At 42.9% G+C, this 20,572-nt stretch overlaps 1 protein-coding gene across 2 annotated transcripts; it reads left to right on the top strand.

Annotated features, from left to right (window-relative positions):
• The first annotated feature begins 582 nt into the window (after window positions 1-582).
• LOC139418396 (inositol-trisphosphate 3-kinase Ca) lies at window positions 583-18,583 on the top strand. Of its 2 annotated transcripts, none has more exons than XM_071167798.1 (7): window positions 583-1,303; window positions 3,755-3,854; window positions 4,282-4,495; window positions 7,411-7,615; window positions 17,510-17,611; window positions 17,965-18,036; window positions 18,141-18,583. In XM_071167798.1, exons 1-7 carry the CDS (start codon window positions 947-949, stop codon window positions 18,345-18,347), a joined length of 1,257 nt encoding a protein of 418 aa, XP_071023899.1. In that variant the 5' UTR covers window positions 583-946; the 3' UTR covers window positions 18,348-18,583. The 2 variants fall into 2 exon arrangements, with proteins under 2 accessions (XP_071023899.1, XP_071023898.1); XM_071167797.1 differs by having other exon boundaries at window positions 17,935-18,036.
• The last annotated feature ends 1,989 nt before the right edge of the window (window positions 18,584-20,572 follow it).

Here is a 20,572-nt window from a genome sequence, read left to right as displayed (position 1 = left end):
TCATCTCGCACCGAACTGCGCATGCGTAAACCAGAGGCACTTTCGATGTATCTAGTTGTTTTTTTTGACGAAAACCCCGAAATCGTTTTTAATTTAACAAATTAATGAGAGAAGTGAAACATTCTTCCTTAGTTGTTAATTTTCTCGAAATCTTAAGGCACAACCTAGATTTGAGCAAATGTCTTAGTAGTTGAACATATTACTACTCCAACCTCATGAAAGTGACAAATTGACACGTTAATTTTCGTCAAAAACAACTATCGAAGGCCTTTGATTTGACGGCGTGCACACGCGCAGTTCGGCGCAAGACGATCGTTATACCCCATGACCTTCTTTCTGCCCATGAGTTTAGCTAGCCAACGTTGCCATGGCGCGATCAGGGATTTCTATTGGAAAAGCAGTTTCTGCCCATCTTCATACTGTACTGTCTTTGCTACGGCTACTCCTCGACGATTGACATATACATATTGATTAACGGACTACAAATCATTGTCGTTTATGGGTGGGGTTAACAATAGCTAATGTAATTCTAGCCCCCCCATGTGGTGACGAAGTATTATTTCAAGCACCTGGTTGAAAATATTTGGTCGTGGTTTGGTGAATGGCGTTAGAAATTATAATTTCTCGGAGACTGGCATATCTGCATTATCACACGTGCAAAAGGTAATGTAACTAGCTATTGGTTACGTTGGTGGTTAAACTGGTTTGAACGGTTAAAAATGTGCATCAAATTGCGGAGATCAACCAGTGTATTGTCCGTTCAATTATTGCTTCAATCCGAAATGAAACGTACCGTGGGCGTGGCTCCCTATTTTCGTTTGGACTAGCTAACTAACATCGGCAGCAGCTAAATCAGGTGAGGCTGCACTCATTCACCACAAAAAAATCTGATGAGGATGACTAAAACTCCAGTGACCACAGCTCGAGCCCGAGGAGCAAGGGGGATATGAACCACAGTTCCTCAAACGCTTCGGAGGAGCCAGTGTGGTCGGCGAACGGGAAGACAGACTCCACAAAACATGCTGATTTCCCCTCACATTGCGAAACTGTACACGAAAATGTTCCACAACTGGTGGTCACGTGTGACTCGAGCCGAATTGAATTGGAGGCCATGAGGATTAGCGGGCTCTCGGTTGGATCTCATCCCGACGAGGAGTCGATTTGCTCGGACAGTGGGTTCGGGGGCTCCCCCGCGTCTCTTCTCCTCAGAAAACTGTCAAACGCCTCATCGTCTGTGTTGTCACCAGCCTCGTCTTTTGAAGAAAATGAGGACGACCGCGGCTGTCCTGATGAGGTCCCTCGGGTGAGTGTTGGTCATGATAATGATTATAATGCTCTATCAGCTGCCATATGATTGGACCAATCGGCATGAGTCTATGTAACGTTCTGCTCAGGAAGATGCATGTGTCATTAGAATATATCATACCAAAACATCTTTGATTGTATGATTAGAACTGGTTTTGGTTCAACAGTTCTGCTTAGTGTAGTCTGAACTGATGGAAATGAGGGCAAAGTGTGACTTCTGCAGTCCCAGTAAATTTCCATCTGTCATGATGCCTGTAAGTAAATCTTATGCTTTTTTTATTTTTACTGCTGTGGAAGCACTAGTGCTGGGTGGATCTGTAAACATTGACACAGAAACTGTAAACGCTTGTATCCTAGGTGCCCACTCTCCCTACCCCCTCTCCTCATCCCTCTATACACAGACAGAGGCTCAAAGCCTGAGACTGTATAGGCTGAGCTGGGGATAGGACAGAACAAGGAGCCACGGGCCTCCCGAGTGGAGCAGCGTTCTAAGGCATTGCTAGAGCATTTTAAGGCATTGCTAGAGGTGTCACTACAGACCCGGGTTCGACCCCAGGCTGTGTCGCAGCCTGCCGCGACCGGAGACCCATGAGGCGGCGCACAATTGACCCAGCATCGTCTAGGGTAGGGTTTGGCCGGCCGAGATATCCTTGTCCAATCTAGCGACTCCTTGTGGTGGGCCGGGTGCATGCATGCTGACTTTGGTTGCCAGTTGTACAGTGTTTCCTCTGACACATTGGTGCGGCTGGCTTCCGGGTTAAGCGAGCAGTGTCAAGAAGCAGTCCAGCGTTTTAGGGGACGCATGGCTCTCGGACTTTTGCCTCTCCCGAGGCTGTACAGGAGGTGCAGCGATGGGACAAGACTGTAACTACCAATGTGGTATCACGGAATTCGTGAGAAAAAGGGGTTAAAAAAAAGAACAATGAGTCACAGTGAACATATTTCACTGGATGTATAAGTGTGAAGCATCCGATTGGCGTTTCCACTCACTACTAAATATAGTGATGAGAGGAAGCCCAGTAGCGGCAGTGGGAGAAGATGGCGTGAGATGGATTTTGGCTGACATTATTCTTTTTATCTCATTGATGAAACATTTGATCTCAGTTTTCTGTTCCCCAAGCTATAATCTGTTAAGAACAGAGTAAGTTTGTAGATTTTACCCATTGCCCCCAAAATTTAAAATTGCTTTGTTTAGAAGAAGCGCAAGGGCGAATTGAGTTACTGTTCACTTCAGAGTAGGCGCCAATAGGCTCTTGCTAGCTCGCGCTCGGCTCTGCCTTCCAACTTGCTTGTTCTGCCCACTGACTAATTTGTTCCTATTGGTAATGACAGGCTGTGGTCTGTCTTGTTATAACACATCTTTGGTTTTGTCATGCTAGTAGGCCTTTTAGGGCATTAGAGTATTAGACAATATGGATAATATTAGAGACTGGACAAAGATGGGACAGGCATTCTTTGAAATCTCAATGTATTTATATGGTAAACATGTAGTCTAGGCAACTAAGGTTTGAAGTACGATAAGGTTTGTTCAACTCAACTTGAGGTGTAGCCTCTCCTTGCCAGGGGGTTTTGTAATGTTTAGTTTCAGGTGTAGCTGCAGGCCACTGCATACATAGAGAACAGGTTGGGCAAGTATTTCCACAGATCCCCCATCTGTACATATTTCCAGGGGACATGTTTAGAGTATTGTCAAACTACAGAAACATAGAGCAGAAGAATAGAAACTCAATAAAAGAGAGACATGTTAGCACCTTTTTATTTTAAAAAATGTAATAAAAAATAACAACTTTGTAAACAATGCCAGAGTGCTGCTGACAATTCCCTATGAAGTGACCTGCTGTAAAGAAGCAAAAAAAACAGCAAATCTAACAGATGGTTTTATTGATTAGCGTTTAGGATAATGTTAATCCAAGTCTGTTGTGGTGTCAACAGACTTGGCTTCTCATGAAAACCATGAGAAATAAACAGCACAACGCGGAAGCGTCAATTATCACTTAGCAACGGCCATGGAGGAAAAAGTGACGCTCTCAGAACATTCAGACAGAAACAGCGTTGGCCGGTCTGTCCTGTTTGTCTATCTGTGAATGACTCTGCACATACTACTTTAACGTGTGTTGTGGTCCAGAATTTTCTCAAGTTCATCACAGCTTTCAACAAAACAAGTCCAGCAGCCTGTAAATGATTGAATATGTGTGCAGATGTTACACAAGATCCCAGCCCAACCCCTCTTACATGTCTTGGCTCAGTCTGGTGGCCAATTGTTGTTTCCATAGAGACACTCGGCCATAGGTCAAAGTTGTGTGATGGAGTTTGAGGTTGTCACTCTCATGACAGTGTCTCTCAGTAAAGTCACAGGGGAGCAGGACAGACAGGAGTGAATGTAAGCTGGAGGTGTTGTACTGTACACTAAGGAATGAGGTGTAATTGCACGATTGCTCTCCCCATGCAGAGTGTCACATGGAAGAAACCCAGAAGCACAGGGACCTCGTCTCCCCTCTCAGTGCCCCCCAAGAAGCCACAGCCCTGGGTGCAAGTAGTCGGACATGCAGGTTGGTTCTTTCTGTCTGACTTTTTCTTTAATTGATCAACTTTTTTTAACCATTATTTAACTAGGCAAGTCAGTTAAGAACAAATTCTTATTTTACAATGACGGCCTACCCCGGCCAAACACTCCCCTAACCCGGATGATGCTGGGCCAGTTGTGCGCCGCCCTATGGGACTCCGGATCACGGCAGGTTGTGATACAGTCCGGGATCGAACCAGGCTCTTTAGAGACGCCTCTAGCACTGAGATGCAGTGCCTTAGATTGCTGCGCCACTCGGGAGCTGACTTCTGCCTTTCTGTATAGTGAAGTTAGTCTTTCTTGCTGGCTTACTGCTAATAGGAGATGGCTGTGTAGTACCAATGTGTTTTTAGAGTATAACATGCCCCCCCCCCCCCCCCCCCCCTTGCCCCCCCTCGTGGCTGGTGGTCCAGGGAGTTTCCATGCAGGGGACTATGGGATGCTGCTGAAGCGCTACACTGAGGGAGAGCAAAAGTGCCTGCAGAGCCTAATGGAGGACTCTCTGAGACCCTTTGTGCCAGGCTACCATGGAGTGGTGCAGCGTGCCGAGCAGGACTACAACATGATGGACGACCTGCTCACACACTTCAACTCCCCTGCCATCATGGATTGCAAGATGGGCACCCGGTGAGTGAGTGTGATTTAGAGACACTGGGGGCTGGAAATATTTGCCAAAAAAAACATTACTTATTTATGTAAGTTTTCAGACCCGTTGCTATGAGACTCGAAATTGAGCTCCGGTGCATCCTGTTTCCGTTGATTATCCTTGAGATGTTTCTTCAACTTGATTGGAATCCACCTGTGGTAAATTCACTTGATTGGACATGATTAGGAAAGACACACACACAGGTCCCACAGTTGATAGTGCATGTCAGAGCAAAAACCGAGCCATGAGGATGAAGGAATTGTCCGTAGAGCTCCGAGACAGGATTGTGTCGGCACAAATCTGGAGAAAAGTACAAAAAAATGTCTGCAGCATTTAAGGTCCCCAGGAACACAGTGGCCTCCATTCTTAAATGAAGGAAGTTTGGAACAGAGAAGGTCCTTGATCAGCAAGGTGACCAAGTACACGATGGTCACTCTGACAGAGCTCCTCTGTGGAGATGGAGAACCTTCCAGAAGGACAACCATCTCTGCAACACTCCACCAATCAGGCCTTATGGTAGAGTGGCCAGACAAGCCACTCTTCAGTAAAAGGCACAGGATTGCCCGCTTGGATTTTGCCTGGAGGACTGAGAAACCAGATTATCTGTTTTGATTCAATCAAAATTGAGCTCTTTGGCCTGAATGGGGAAAAATGAATGTACAGAGAGATCCTTAATGCAAACCTGTTCCAGAGGGCTCAAGACCTCAGACTGGGGTGAAGGTTCACCTTCCAACAGGACAACGACCCTAAGCACACAGCCAAGACAATGCAGGAGTGGCTTCGGGACAAGTCTCTGAATGTACTTAAGTGGCCCAGCCAGAGCCCGGAATAGAACCCAATCGAACATCTCTGGAGAGACATGAAACATAGCTGTACAACGACGCTCCCCATCCAACCTGACCAAGCTTGAGAGGATCTGCAGAGAAGAATGGGAGAAACTCCCCAAATACAGGTGTGCCAAGATTGTAGCGTCATACCCTAGAAGACTCGAGGCTGTAATCTCTGCCAAAGGTGCTTCAACAAAGTACTGAGTAAAGGGTCTGAATACTCATGTAAATGTGATATATATTTATTTTTAATTTGTCTAAACCAGTTTTTGCTTTGTTGTTATTGGGTATTGTGTGTAGATTGACTGAAGGGGGGGGGGGGGGACAATTTAATCAGTTTTATAATAAGGTTGTAATGTAACAAAATGTGAAAAAAGTCAAGGTGTCTAAATACTTTCCGAATGCACTGTATAAACCAAAACATATGATATTTTTAGAACTATTGTTTGATTGCATTTTCATGCAGGTCTATAGGGAAGGCCTAATGTAATTTTTGGTAGTTTAAAAATTACACAAAATGCACATCAGGTCACCCTCCCAAATGAGTTAATTTCAACTGGACACTAGAAAAGTCCAGAAACATAGGATTTGGAGATGTTTTCTTTTAATTCATTTTCTTAGTGTCTCATGTGAGCTGCACTGCAACTCAGTTTCCTGTATTGTAAAGTGCACCAGTGTATAGGCCCTTAGTTGACTATAAAATGTATACCACTAAACCCATTTAAAGAGAAACAAGTTATTCATGTGTTTGATAACATTACAGAGTCTCTCAGGGGACCCACATGGGTCCCTGACCCCAAGTTTGGGAACCACTGCAATAACCTCTCTCTGCTTGCTTCCTCTCTCTGTGTATCTCCTTTGCCTCCTGCATTGCAGCGCAGCCTGCCATTGGCTTTCTCACTACTCTGTAAAGAAAAGTTTTTTTTGTTTTTTTTAAGATTATAGCTAGCTTAATTTCTGTCAACTGCTCCTGCTGAGGTCAGGCTCTGTTTAACGTTAACTTGTAACTTCATCCTTCTAGCCAGCTAGTTGTACAGTGAGCTATCTGGCTAACAGTAGCTAGGGCACCGTTAGCTAGCCGTCTGACTGAAATATCAGCAACTATTTACCAATTGTACACCCATTCCCTGAAGTCAGGTTTTTTGTTTGTTTGTTGGATGTCTGTTGACACGGCAGGAGTCAAGGGACGTTAAAATAATCACCTTAGACCGCTGTGCTACTCGGGAGGCTTAACGTGCTTGAGGTGTTACTACAGACCCAGATTCGCAACCAGGAGATGGCACACAATTGGCCCAGCGTTGTCCGGGTTAGGGGAGGGTTTGTCCGTTTGGGATGTCCTTGTCACATCGCTTTCTGGCGACTCCTGTGGCGGGTCGGGCGCATGCACGCTGACCCAGTCGCAAGGTGTACGGTGTTTCCTCCAACACATTGGTGCGGCTGGCTTCCAGGTTTAGCGAGCAGTGTGTCAAGAAGCAGTGCGACGTGGCAGCGTCGTGTTTCTGGGGACGCATGGCTCTCGACCTTCGCCTCTCCCGAGTCCCATCGCTGCAACTTCCGTACGGACAAGACTGTAACTACTAATTGGGGAGGAAGAAATCAAATGTATTAAAAAAAAAACTCCTTATGTCTGGCATTTCGCAAGACCATTGTCAGCAGCGTCTCTCTCTGCCACTTGCCAGCGTTGGTCTGGGCAGAGGTAGTTTGTTTCACATCTCGGCTTGTACCTTGGGCAGAGTTTGCCGTTGGGCAGAGTGGTAAATGAAATGCGCTGCTGACAAGGCACATCCCAGGGGAGCAGGCAACCATAACGAGCATACCTGAATTATAATTTCACTCATTCGCAGAGGCAGGCGTGGTTAAAATATTAGCGTTCTGAGATTTGATCAACGCTGGGAACGCAATAATAATAATAAGTGGGTAAACTATAATTAACAGAATAAAAAGGTTAGTGAACACTTTCACAAATAAAAAAAAAAAATTGCGGAAATGGAGATTACATGCGTTTACCCTCCAGTACATCCCTGCTTGTGTTGAGTATGTATGTGATATTAAGCTGTCTGCTCTGTTAGGACATACTTGGAAGAGGAGCTGGCGAAGGCTCGGGAGCGGCCCCAGCCTCGTCAGGACATGTATGAGAAGATGGTGGACGTGGACCCAGAGGCCCCCACTACAGAGGAGCGAGCACTACAGGCAGTACTCAAGACCAGATACATGCAGTGGAGAGAGACCCTAAGCTCCACCACCACTCTGGGCTTCCGCATCGAGGGACTTAAGGCACAGACACGCACGCACAGACACACAAACACAGACAGTCTGGGGAAAGTGAACTGAGCAAGTTTAGCCTGCTCTGAGGTTGCCCAGGTGTAAAAATCCCCATTGTTTAAGTCACGTGTCAAACACAAGGACACATTTCTATCAGGCAGCAAGCACTGCCAACTGTCTGTGTGCCAAATGGCAGCACGTTGCCACACATGCCCCTCCTCCCAGACCCACACACATGAGCCAGCCAGTGTGCCATTCATATCATTACTAATGACACTGACCAAATCTTCTACCAGCTAAATGTCATTGCTAAGTTTAATTTCCGTGTGAATAAAGGATTCACACGCTAGTATAAATCACTACTAAAGGACACTCTAGCATAAATGACTACTAAATGACACTAGGGCACACGCGAGTATTAAGGAGTCGTAAATTGTCATCTACTTTATGTAATCACTCGCCGTGGAGTGAAAGTGCACAGACATGCCACAGTCCTAGGTTTCTAACACTTGACAATGAATAACCAAAAGAACAAACCTACAACAAAACACCATTACGAAGGAGAAACATGTAGGCCTATTACAGCAACATTTGAGCAGTAGCCTCTGCTGACTACTCAACTGCAACAAGTTGAGCAGTACACAGAACACTGTCCTGAACCTTATTCGCTGTTACTAGCCAGTTACCTCCCGGTACTCAACCCTGCTCCTTAGACTGCTTTGCCCTATTTATATAGTCATTGAACACTGGTCACTTTTAATAATGTTTACATTTTTACCCACTTCATATGTATATACTGTATTCTAGTCATGGCTCATCCTATATAACTCCTCCTGTACACACCTTTACTATTCATATACTATCTCTACAGTGCCGTCAAAGTATAAATACCCCTTGACTTATAGCACATTTTGTTGTTACAGCCTGAATTCAAAATGGATTAAAATAAAGTAGCACCCATCTACACACAATACTCCATAATGACAAAAGTGAAAATATGTTTTTTCAAATTTGATAAATCAAATACAGAAATATTTAATTTACATAAGTATTGACACTGCCTGAGTTAGAATCACCTTTGTCAGCGGTTATAGCTGTGAGTCTTTCTGGGCAAATCTCTAAGCGCTTTGCACACCTGGACTGTACAATATTAGCCCATTTATCCTTTAAAATAATTCTTCCAGATCTGTGAAGTTGGTTGTTGATCATTGCTAGACAGACATTTTCAAGTTTTGTCATAGATTTTCAAGCAGATTTAAGTAAACTGTAACTAGGCCACGCGAACATTCAATGTTGTCTTGGTAAGCAACTCCAGTGTATATTTGGCCTTGTGTTTTAGGTTACTGTCCTGCTGAAAGGTGAATATATCTTCAGACTGAACCAGGCTTTCCTCTAGGACTTGTCCTGTGCTTAGCTCTAATCCGTTTCTTTTTATCCTAAAAAACTCCCTAGTCCTTGCCGATGATTATCATACCCATAACACGATGCAGCCACCAACCATGTAGGAAAATATGAAGTGGTACTCAGTGGTGTTGGATATTCCTCAAACATAATGCTTTGTATTCAGGACATAATGTTTATTTCAGTGCCTTTATTGCAAACAGGATGCATGTTTTGGAATATTTTATTATTCTGTACAAGCTTCCTTTTAACTCTGTTGTTTAGGTTAGTATTGTGGAGTATTCTGTTGATCTATCCTCTGTTTTCTCCTATCACAGCCTTTAAACTGTTTTAAATTCACCATTGGATTTGTGGTGAAATCCCTGAGTGGTTTCCTTCCTCTCGGGCAACTGAGTTAGAAAGGACGCCTGTATCTTTGTAGTGACTAGGTGTATTTTATACACTATACAGAGTGTAATTAATAACTTCACCATACTCAAAGGGATATTTAGTTATTTGCTTTTTTATTTTTACCCTTCTACCAATGGGTGTCCTTTGCGAAGGATTGGATTGGAAAACCTCCTTGGTCTTTGTGGTTGAATCTGTGTTAGAATTTCACTGCTCGATTGAGGGACATTACAGATACACTAATTGTATGTGTGCGGTACAGAGATGCTGCAGACATTTTTTGGTACCCTTTCCCAGATCTGTGCCTCGACACAATCTTGTCTCGGTGCTCTACGGACAATTCCTTCAACCTCATGTTTTGGTTTCTGCTCTGACATGTACTGTCAACTTTGGGACCTTATATAGACAGGTGTGTGTGCCTTTCCAAATCATGTCCAAACAGTCCACCACGGGTGGACTCCAAGTTGTAAAGGATGAAAAATGGAAACAGGATGCACCTGAGCTCAATTTTGAGTCTGATAGCAACAGGTCTGAATACTTATGTAAATAAGGTATTTGTGTTTTTTTATTTGTAAAACATTTGCACACATTTCTAAAACCCTGTTTTTGCTTTGTCATTGTGGGGTATTGTATGGTTGAAGGGGGAAACAATTATGTAATCAAATTTAGAATAAGGCTGTAACATATCAAAATGTGGAAAAACAGAAGGGTCTGAATACTTTCCACATTTTGTAGTCACTGGCCTACACGCAATACCCCATGTTGTCAAAGTGGAATTGTGTTTTTAGAAATAAATCAAAATGAAAAGCTGGAATATCAAGTATTCAACCCCTTTGTTAGGGCAAGTCTAAATATGTTATGGAGAACAAATGTGCTTAACAAATAACATAAGTTGCGTGGACTCACTCTGTGCAATATTACTGTTTAACATGATTTTTTTGAATGACTCCCTCATCTCTGTACCCCAAACATATCTGTAAGTTCCCTCAGTCGAGCAGTGAATTTCAAACACAGTTTCAACCACAAAGACCAGTAAGATTTTCCAATGCCTCGCAAAGAAGGGAACATATTGGTAGATGGGTAAAAGAAAAAAGCAGACATTTGAATATCCTTTTGAGCATTGTGAATTTATTAATTACACTTTGGATGGTGCATCAATATACCCAGTCACTACAAATATACAGGCGTCCTTCCTAACACGGCTCCCGGACAGAAAGGATACCGCTCAGGGATTTCACCATGAGGCCAATGGTGACAGATTTCGAGTGTATGAGCAATACTCCATCACCTATTCTGCCTTCCTCTTGTGGTGATTTAGTTTAACTTTAATAGCAAATTAAGGGCCACCATTGATGCCATATCCAAACGGAGAGGCCCTTGGATGAGTGAGGAAACTAATACATTGAAGAGCAATTGCAGAAAGGCAGAGATGAAGTGGAGAAAGGCAAAAGTTGCAGGTCCGTTATGATATTATGAGACAGCAACTTGGCAAATATAACAGGAAAATCAGAAATGCCAGACGGGCTCATTTTTCTCACTTGATCACTAAATAATTAGAATAATACGAAAGTGCTTTTGTCGACCATTGGTCTGATAAATCCTACCCCTGCAAACCTATGTGAACTTTCCTCCACATCTGAATGTGATGAGTTTGCGGCATATTTCAGAGATAAGAAACATTAGGCTGGGTATCAGTCAAACAAGACCTGATGAGGAGTTTGACCTGTGCCCTACCCTACCACGCAAAGGCACTATGGATTTATTTTCCCTGGTTGACACAGACATGCTCAGGAAAAACATATCACAATTTAAACCTTTTACCTGCCTTCTCAATCTTATCCCCACCACCTTCAAAAGTGTTTAATTGCATATCTGAAGAAATGCAAGCTATTATTAATCACTCCCTGTTCACAGGCACTTTCCCCACTGCACTAAAAACAGCTATGGTGAAACCCCTTCTGAAGAAAATCTAGATTCTCCAGCCTTAAAGTGTTAAATGATCTTAGAGCCAACACAGATGCCAAACAGCTCTCTGTCCTTGTACTCTTGAATTTAAGTTCTGCATTTGATACTGTTGACCACAATGTCCTTCTGGACACACTGGAGAGGTGGGTTGGCCTCACCGGTCCAGTTCTAAATTGGTTTAGGACCTATTTAACTGGTCAAGAGTTTTCTTTGTCACCAACATAACTCAGAAAATACATATCACGTGGCGTTCCACAAGGTTTGATTTTTGGCCCGGTACTGTTCAGTTTATATATGTTACTTCTTGACAGCGTTATCAGACAGCACAGCATTGATTTTCACTGCTGCGCTGATACACAGCTTTACAGTACTGTGTCACCAGAGGATTTTTAGCTCCACAGATAAATGATTAGACTGTATTATTAGTGATTTAAATACTTGGATGGCTCAACTTCCTACAGCTAAATCAAGACCAGGCCGAGGTATATCTTGTTGGAGCCAAAGCACAGAGAGATAATCTGTCCGCACATTTTAATTCACGGGCAATAAAGATAAAACCCCATATTAAAAAAAGAAAAACCTAGGTGTGATAGAATTTACACATTAGGAAAGTGACCAAAATAGCTTTTTACCACCTGAGGAATGTTGCCAAGGTGTGTCTGTTTCTCTCTCAGGCTGATACAGAGAGACTCATCCATGCTTTTATTACAAGCAGGCTTGACTACTGTAATGCTCTCCTGTCTGGTCTACCCAAGAAAGCCATTGGTCATCTGCAAAACATACAGAATGCTGCAGCACGGGTACTGAGCAAGACCAGATGAAGAGCACACATCACACTGGTTTTATGGTCTCTGTACTGACTGCCTGTGAGTTTTAGAATTAATTTTAAGATTCTTCTATTGGTTTTTAAATCAATCCACGATTGGGCACCCCAATATGTCAGACAGGCTTTTAAGATACAGTGGGGGGGGAAAGTATTTAGTCAGCCACCAATTGTCTTGTCCATGTCTGAAATGTGCTGTGTAAATAAAGCTTGATTTTATTTGACTTTAAAACAGTTTAATAGCTGTGATGGGAGAACTTAGGATGGATTAACAACATTTTAGTTACTCCACAGTACTAACCTAAATGACTGACAAGAAGGATGCCTGTACAGAATACAAATATACCAAAATCCTGTTTCCAGTAAGACACTAAAGTAAAAACTGCAAAAAATGTGGTAAGGAAATGATCTTTTTAGGATAAAAATAAACTGAATAGAGCTAAGCACAGGAAAAATCCTAGAGGAAAACTTGGTTGTGTCTGTTTTCCACCAGCCACTGCGAGATTAATTTACCTTTCAGCAGGACAATAACCTAAAACACAAGGCCACGTGTTGCTTACCAAGATGACATTGAATGTTCCTGAGTGGCCTAGTTACAGTTTACTTAAATCATCTTGGAAAATCTGTCAAGACATAAAAATGGCTGTCTAGCAATGATCAACAAACAACATGACAGAGCTTGGAGAATTTGAAAAGAATAGTGTGCAAATATTGCATAATCTAGGTGAGCAAAGCTCTTAGAGACTTCCCCAGAAAGAGCCACGGCTGTAAACCCTGCCAAAGGTGATTCTAACATGTATTGACTCAGGGGTGTGAATACTAATGTAAAGGAGATATTTCTGTATTTGATCATTAAATTTGCAAAAATGTCTAAACATGTTTTCACTTTGTCATTATGGGGTGTTATGCATAGATGGGTGAGAAAGAAATCTATATGAATCCGTTTTGAATTCCGTCTAATACAGCTAAATATGGATTAAGTCTAGGGGTAGGAATACTTTCTGAAGGCACTATAGAGATAATATGGACAGTATATTTATATAAAAGGTGTGCAGTAGTTTTTAGTGAGCCATGACTAGAATACAGTATATACATATAAAGTGGGTAAAATGGTAAACATTTATTAAAGTGACCAGTATTCAATGACTATAGGGCATAGCCGTCTCTAAGGTGCAGGGTAAAGTACAGGGTGGTAGCAGGCTAGTAACAGTGACTAAGGTTCAGGGTACTGTACTGGGCGTAGGCCTGGCTAGTGGTCAATGTTTAACAGTTTAATCGCCTGGAGATAGAAGCTGTTTATCATTCTCTTGATCCCAACTTTGATGCACATGTAGTCTCCTCCTTCCTAGATGATAGTGGGGTGAACAGGCCGTGGCTCTGGTGGCTGAGGTCTTTTGATGATCTTCTTGGCCTTCATGTGACACTGGGTGTTGTAGATGTCCTGGAGGGCAGGCAGTGTGCTTTGATGATGTTTTGGGCTGACCACACCACCCTCTGGAGAGCCCTGCGGTTGAGGACGGTGCCATTTGTATGTTTTATTTAACTTGGCAAGTCAGTTAGGAACAAATTCTTATTTCCAATGACGGCCTACGCTGGGCCAATGTTGCGCCGCCCTATGGGACTCCCAATCATGGCCGGTAGTGATACAGCCTGGAATCGAACCAGGATGTCTGTAGTAACGCCTCAAACACTGAGATGCAGTGCCTTAGACCGCTGCGCCACTCGGGAGCCCCAATTGCTGTACCAGGCTGTGATACAGCCCGACATTATGCTCTCACTGGTGCCTACCTTCACCACTTGGGGTCAGCTCCTCAGGAAGTCCCGGGCCCAGATTCACAAAACCTTCTTAAGAAGAAATGTTGTCTTAACTGCAAATTTTTCCTAAGCTATAGTTTTATGAAAGAAGTTAAGCAAAGTTTATATTCTTTAAAAAGGTTATTGGAAATGTTCTTGAACTATTTCTTATGTTTATCCTTAAACAAGAAGTTACGAAATTAGGATCTTGGAAATAAAGTTATTGGATTTGTTCTTTATTCCAATATAGCTAAACCCTTAAACTCAGGGCAGTGAGAGAATAAGATCATGAAAGCAATTGAATTGTTTAATTCACCCACAAACTTTGTCTGAAAGTTTCAGTATTGATTATTATAAACCCAAGAACATGTTTTAGAACAGTAATCTCAGTACAAATATGCTAAAATTATTGCCATTGCTAGCTAAGAAGATGGTTAAGAAAATATTTGAGAAGTTCATAAGAAAATCATTAAATCTTAGTTTAAGTGCAATTCATCAACAATATCCTATATTTTTCTGCGTAAAAAGTGTTTTCTGTGAGTCTAGGCCCAGGACCCAGTTCCACACGGATGGGTTCAGACCCAGGCCCCTGAGCTTAGTGATGAGCTTGGAGGGAACTATGGTGATAAAGGTTGAGCTGTAGTCAATGAACAGCATTATTACATAGGTATTTATATTGTCCAGGTGGGATAGGGCAGTGTGCTGTGCAGTGGTGATTGTGTCGTCCGAGGATCTGTTATCTTTAACTAGCCTCTTGAAGCACTTCGTGATGATAGAAGTGAGTGCTACGGGGCGATATTCATTTAGTTCAGTTACCTTCGCCTTCTTTTTTATATTTGACCTTTATTTAACTAGGCAAGTCAGTTAAGAACAAATTCTTATTTTCAATAACGGCCTAGGAACAGTGGGTTAACTGCCTGTTCAGGGGCAGAACGACAGATTTGTACCTTGTCAGCTCGGGGGTTTGAACTTGCAACCTTCTGGTTACTAGTCCAACGCTCTAACCACTAGGCTACCCTGCCCCCTACCCTGCCGCCCCAGGGTAGGTAGGTACAGGAACAATGGTGGACATCTTGAAGCAAGTAGGGTACTACAGAATGGGATATGGAGATTTTGAATATGTCTGTGAACACTCCAGCCAGCTGGACTGCACATGCTCCGAGGACACGGCTTGAGATGCCGTCTGGGCTGGCAGTCTTGCGAGGGTTAAAATGCTTAAATGACTTACTCACGTCGGGCAAGGAGAACGAGAGCACACCATCCTCGTTAGTGTAGGGGGCCTGCGTTGGTGGCTCCATGTTTTCCTCGAAGCAGGCAAAGGTGTTTAGCTTATCCGGGAGCGCGGCGTCGGTGTCCGAGGTGGCTGGCTTTCCCTTTTATAATACATGATTGTTCCTGCCACATTTCTCGTGTCGTTTTGCCTCTAGATGGAATGCTGCCGTCTGTCCAGGGTTGTTGGTTTGGATAAGTTGTAATCGTCACAGTGGCAACAACATCCTCTATGCACTTCCTGATGAACCCAGTGTATACGTCGATACTATTCTCAGAGGCGACCCGTGAAAATGTTCCAGTCCGCGTGATCAAAACAATCTTGAAGCATAGATTCCAATTGGTCAGACCAATGTTAAACAGTCCTTACCACGGGTGCTTCCTGATGGAAGTTTCTGCCTATAGGTGTGATATGGTTTTCCGAAGAGAGGGCGGGGGAGGGCCTTGTAGCTGTAGCAATGATCATGAGTTTGTGAGTATAGATAGGATAGGAGATGTTAGGAGATGTTGACACATTTTCGGTAGCGTTTTCCTCAGATTTCCTTTGTTAAAGTCGCCATCTGCAATACATGCAGCCTCAGGATATGCAGTTTCCAGACCTAAATGTGATTCCCTGAGGATGTGTAGCCTAAAGACCGGTGTATATAAAGTTACCCGTTTGGGCTCGAATGTCTAATCCAGTTGGCACATAGTCCAGTGCAGTTCCTTGAGAGCCGTCGTGGTGTCTGCTTGGGGGGGAATATACACGACAGTGATGATGACCAAAGAAAATGATCTCTGGAGGTAATGCGGTCGGCATTTGATGGTGAGATATTACAGATCGTGATAACAAAAGGACTTGAGTCCCTGTACGTTACCACAATGCTATTGGTCTTTCTCACTCATGATTCATGATTCATTCATGATTATCTGTAATCATGGTAGCATCCACATTAGTGTTGGTGTTCAGAAACATATTATATTCTTATTTACAATAAAATTAACTCCAAAATGTCACAATACATTATTTACCATTCATTTCTATTGGGCACAACATAATCTGAATCACAACCAAATCAAACTGCAAATGCATCTTTGTAGAGTCACAATCTTGATATAGTCATTGTGTGCTAGGAATATGTGGCCAAAATATTAAACTTTTGACTACTTTAATATACATTTAAGTGAATTTGTCCAAATACTTATGACAAATTCAAAATGCATTCATTTCTAAATGGTAAAACGTATATGAAAATGCCCTCAAATAAACAGTCACAATCTGTAATATCGCCTCATATGAAACATTTGAAACAGCATCCAAAATGCTGAGAGATAGAGCTAAATTAAGCGTTTTAGCTGCACTTTTCAGATAAATATGTAGGGGAGTGTATCACAGAAGTTTTACCTGCTGTACTAGAAGTGTAACTTTTGTTCAACGTGAGCCACTGTCTTATTGCTCTCCAGTGTGAGTCACTGTCTTATTGCTCTCCAGTGTGAGTCACTGTCTTATTGCTCTCCAGTGTGAGTCACTGTCTTATTGCTCTCCAGTGTGAGTCACTGTCTTATTGCTCTCCAGTGTGAGTCACTGTCTTATTGCTCTCCAGTGTGAGTCACTGTCTTATTGCTCTCCAGTGTGAGTCACTGTCTTATTGCTCTCCAGTGTGAGTCACTGTCTTATTGCTCTCCAGTGTGAGTCACTGTGTTATTGCTCTCCAGCGTGAGCCACTGTCTTACTGCTCTCCAGTGTGAGTCACTGTCTTATTGCTCTCCAGTGTGAGTCACTGTGTTATTGCTCTCCAGCGTGAGCCACTGTCTTATTGCTCTCCAGCGTGAGCCACTGTCTTACTGCTCTCCAGTGTGAATCACTGTGTTATTGCTCTCCAGCGTGAGTCACTGTGTTATTGCTCTCCAGCGTGAGTCACTGTCTTATTGCTCTCCAGCGTGAAAATGGAACCAGAGTTTAGTTATATGTTCGGGCAGCGCAGGTATTTTAGGATTTTATGGCGCTGACCTGCTCACTTCCAGGTTTCGTTGAAATGAATAAAAGCATCTCATGCGCTGCAAAAGTTGCAGGTCCAATGTTAGCAAGCCAGTAAAACTGTTTGCATGTGAACAACTATTTTCACATCTTGTGACTATAATCTTCGGCATCCCAAAAATACTCCGGACTTTATCTGAAGTGCCTTTCAGATCTAAATGTCCCTGAGGATGTGTAGCCAAAAGACTTGTGTATATAAAGTTACCTGTTTGTGCTCGCATGTCTAAACCATTGTTAAATCCTTGTGTAGAAGGCTGATGGTGTGTGCAACACAGACTTTAAAAGGACCAAGAGCAGAGAAGAGGTGATGCAGGCACTGCAGGACTTTGTGGGTTGCAACACCCTCATTCTGGTGAGTGTTTCTCTTTCTCTTAAAGCTGAAATTTGCTTAAGGTGAAGCAGAGCCACTGTTCGCCCCGGGCGTCTATTTGTTGTTTTGTTAATTAAACAGAAGAGCAGAGCATCCAGCATCGTGATCAAAAATATTTACAGTGCCTTCTCTGGTGTTCTATTGGGCATATAATGATGTGCAGTGATGTCAACGGGGAGGAAAAGTGTTTGTTGTTTGGAGTAACTTATTTTTTTTGTAATATCGCAAATGGGACTTGGCAGTTTTACCAAGTATATATTCCAGCTTTAATCTTACCCCATTTTGCCTTTGTCTTCCTCTCTCAGGATTATAGATCTCTTTCTCTTCTCTTTCAGAAGGGATATCTGAGACGAATTAAGGATCTTCGACTGGTGTTGGAGACATCCATCTTCTTCAGAACACACGAGGTAAGCCATTTTCCACTGCTTTCATGGTATAATGCATGCTTTGCATGTCTTGATGCTGGTCTCTGAATGGTGAGGTGCACACTAACATCTGTTTCTCTCTACAGGTGGTGGGCAGCTCCCTACTATTTGTGCATGACAGTACAGGGAAGACAGGAGTATGGATGATTGATTTTGGGAGGACTGTCTCCCTGCCGCCGCCTCTCACCCTGGACCACCGCACCCCCTGGATAGAGGGCAACCGAGAGGATGGGTACCTGTGGGGGCTGGATAACCTCATTGATGTCCTGACCGATATGCTGCATCTCACCTGAACTGAACCTCACTCTTGAATGATTGACACAGGACCTCATCCCAACCAAAACACCTTTTCCCACATGAACCATATCCGAATGGCCATTTCAACTTTTACCTGAGAGGGTTGACAAACGAGAGACTGTTCACATATTGGACTCGGATTCTGTGTTGGGCTTTAGGGGGTACTGGACTACCGTCTGTGGCTATAATGAAGGCAATGGGAGTGGAACAGAGGTGTATGTGGTGGACAAAGGAAATACAGTGCCTTGAGAAAGTATTCGGACCCCTTGTACTTTGCAACCTTTTGCCACATTTCAGGCTTCAAACATAAAGATATAAAACTGTATTTTTTTGTGAAGAATCAACAACAAGTGGGACACAATCATGAAGTGGAACGACATTTATTGGATATTTCAAACTTTTTTAACAAATCAAAAACTGAAAAATTGGGCGTGCAAAATTATTCAGCCCCCTTAAGTTAATACTTTGTAGCGCCACCTTTTGCTGTGATTACAGCTGTAAGTCGCTTGGGGTATGACTCTATCAGTTTTGCACATCGAGAGACTGACATTTTTTCCCATTCCTCCTTGCAAAACAGCTCGAGCTCAGTGAGGTTGGATGGAGAGCATTTGTGAACAGCAGTTTTCAGTTCTTTCCACAGATTCTCGATTGGATTCAGGTCTGGACTTTGACTTGGCCATTCTAACACCTGGATATGTTTATTTTTGAACCATTCCATTGTAGATTTTGCTTTATGTTTTGGATCATTGTCTTGTTGGAAGACAAATCTCCGTCCCAGTCTCAGGTCTTTTGCAGACTCCATCAGGTTTTCTTCCAGAATGGTCCTGTATTTGGCTCCATCCATCTTCCCATCAATTTTAACCATCTTCCCTGTCCCTGCTGAAGAAAAGCAGGCCCAAACCATGATGCTGCCACCACCATGTTTGACAGTGGGGATGGTGTGTTCTAGGTGATGAGCTGTGTTGCTTTTACGCCAAACATAACGTTTTGCATTGTTGCCAAAAAGTTCAATTTTGGTTTCATCTGACCAGAGCACCTTCTTCCACATGTTTGGTGTGTCTCCCAGGTGGCTTGTGGCAAACTTTAAACAACACTTTTTATGGATATCTTTAAGAAAGATAGTCGTTCCACTTCATGATTGTGTCCCACTTGTTGTTGATTCTTCACAAAAAAATACAGTTTTATATCTTTATGTTTGAAGCCTGAAATGTGGCAAAAGGTTGCAAAGTACAAGGGGGCCGAATACTTTCTCAAGGGACTGTAGTAGCACTAGTTCCTCAGAATAACTATACTACAGCAATGCAAAATGAAACACTGCCCTTTTATCATCTTCCACATAATCCCCCCCCAAACAAATTCTGCCATTTTGTTCTATTACAATTGTACTTAATAATCATTAGCTCTAAGTGTTTCTTACTCCAGGTTTGAGGGCTGTAGGACCTAAACAATTAATGTTGATACTATACTATTATACATAATGGCCCTTAATAGAGGACTCGTAAAACCTCTGTGAACTGTGTTAATGAACACTGCCTTCAAGTTTGTTTATTAGTCATATACTCATGATATACAGTTCATTCGGGAAGTATGCAGGCCCCTTGACCTTTTTCCACATTCTGTTACATTCCAGCCTTATTCTAAAATGGGTTCAATATTTTTTTCCCTCAAATCTACACACAACAACCCCTAATGACAAAGCAAAAGCAGGTTTTTAGAATTATTTGCAAATGTATAAAAATTAAAACTTATATCACATTTACATGAGTATTCAGACCCTTATTCAGTACTTTGAAGTACCTTTGGCAGCCATTACAGCCTCAAGTTTTTTTGTGTATGACTCTACAAGCTTGGCACACCTGTATTTGGGGAGTTTCTCCCATCCTTCTCTGCAGATCATCTCAAGCTCTGTCAGGTTGGATGGAGAGCATCGCTGCACAGCTATTTTCAGGTCTCTCCAGAGATCGATTGGGTTCAAGTCCGGGCTCTGGCTGGTCCACTCAAGGACATTCAGAGACTTTTCCCGAAGCCACTCCTGCATTGTCTTGGCTGTGTTTCGGGTCGTTGTCCTGAACCTTCGCTCCCAGTCTGTGGTCCTGAGCGCTCTAGAGCAGGTTTTCATCAAGGATCTCTCTGTACTTTGCTCTGTTAATCTTTCCCTCAGTCCTGACTCGTCTCCCAGTCCCTGCCACTCTGTCAGTGCCTTGGGCACTTCCCTGACAAT

Source organism: Oncorhynchus clarkii, chromosome 10 (assembly GCF_045791955.1).
Source record: "Oncorhynchus clarkii lewisi isolate Uvic-CL-2024 chromosome 10, UVic_Ocla_1.0, whole genome shotgun sequence".
In the NCBI taxonomy this organism is placed as follows: Eukaryota; Metazoa; Chordata; class Actinopteri; order Salmoniformes; family Salmonidae; genus Oncorhynchus; species Oncorhynchus clarkii.
Note: the sequence above shows the minus strand (reverse complement) of the source record. Positions and strands in the feature narration are given on the sequence as shown.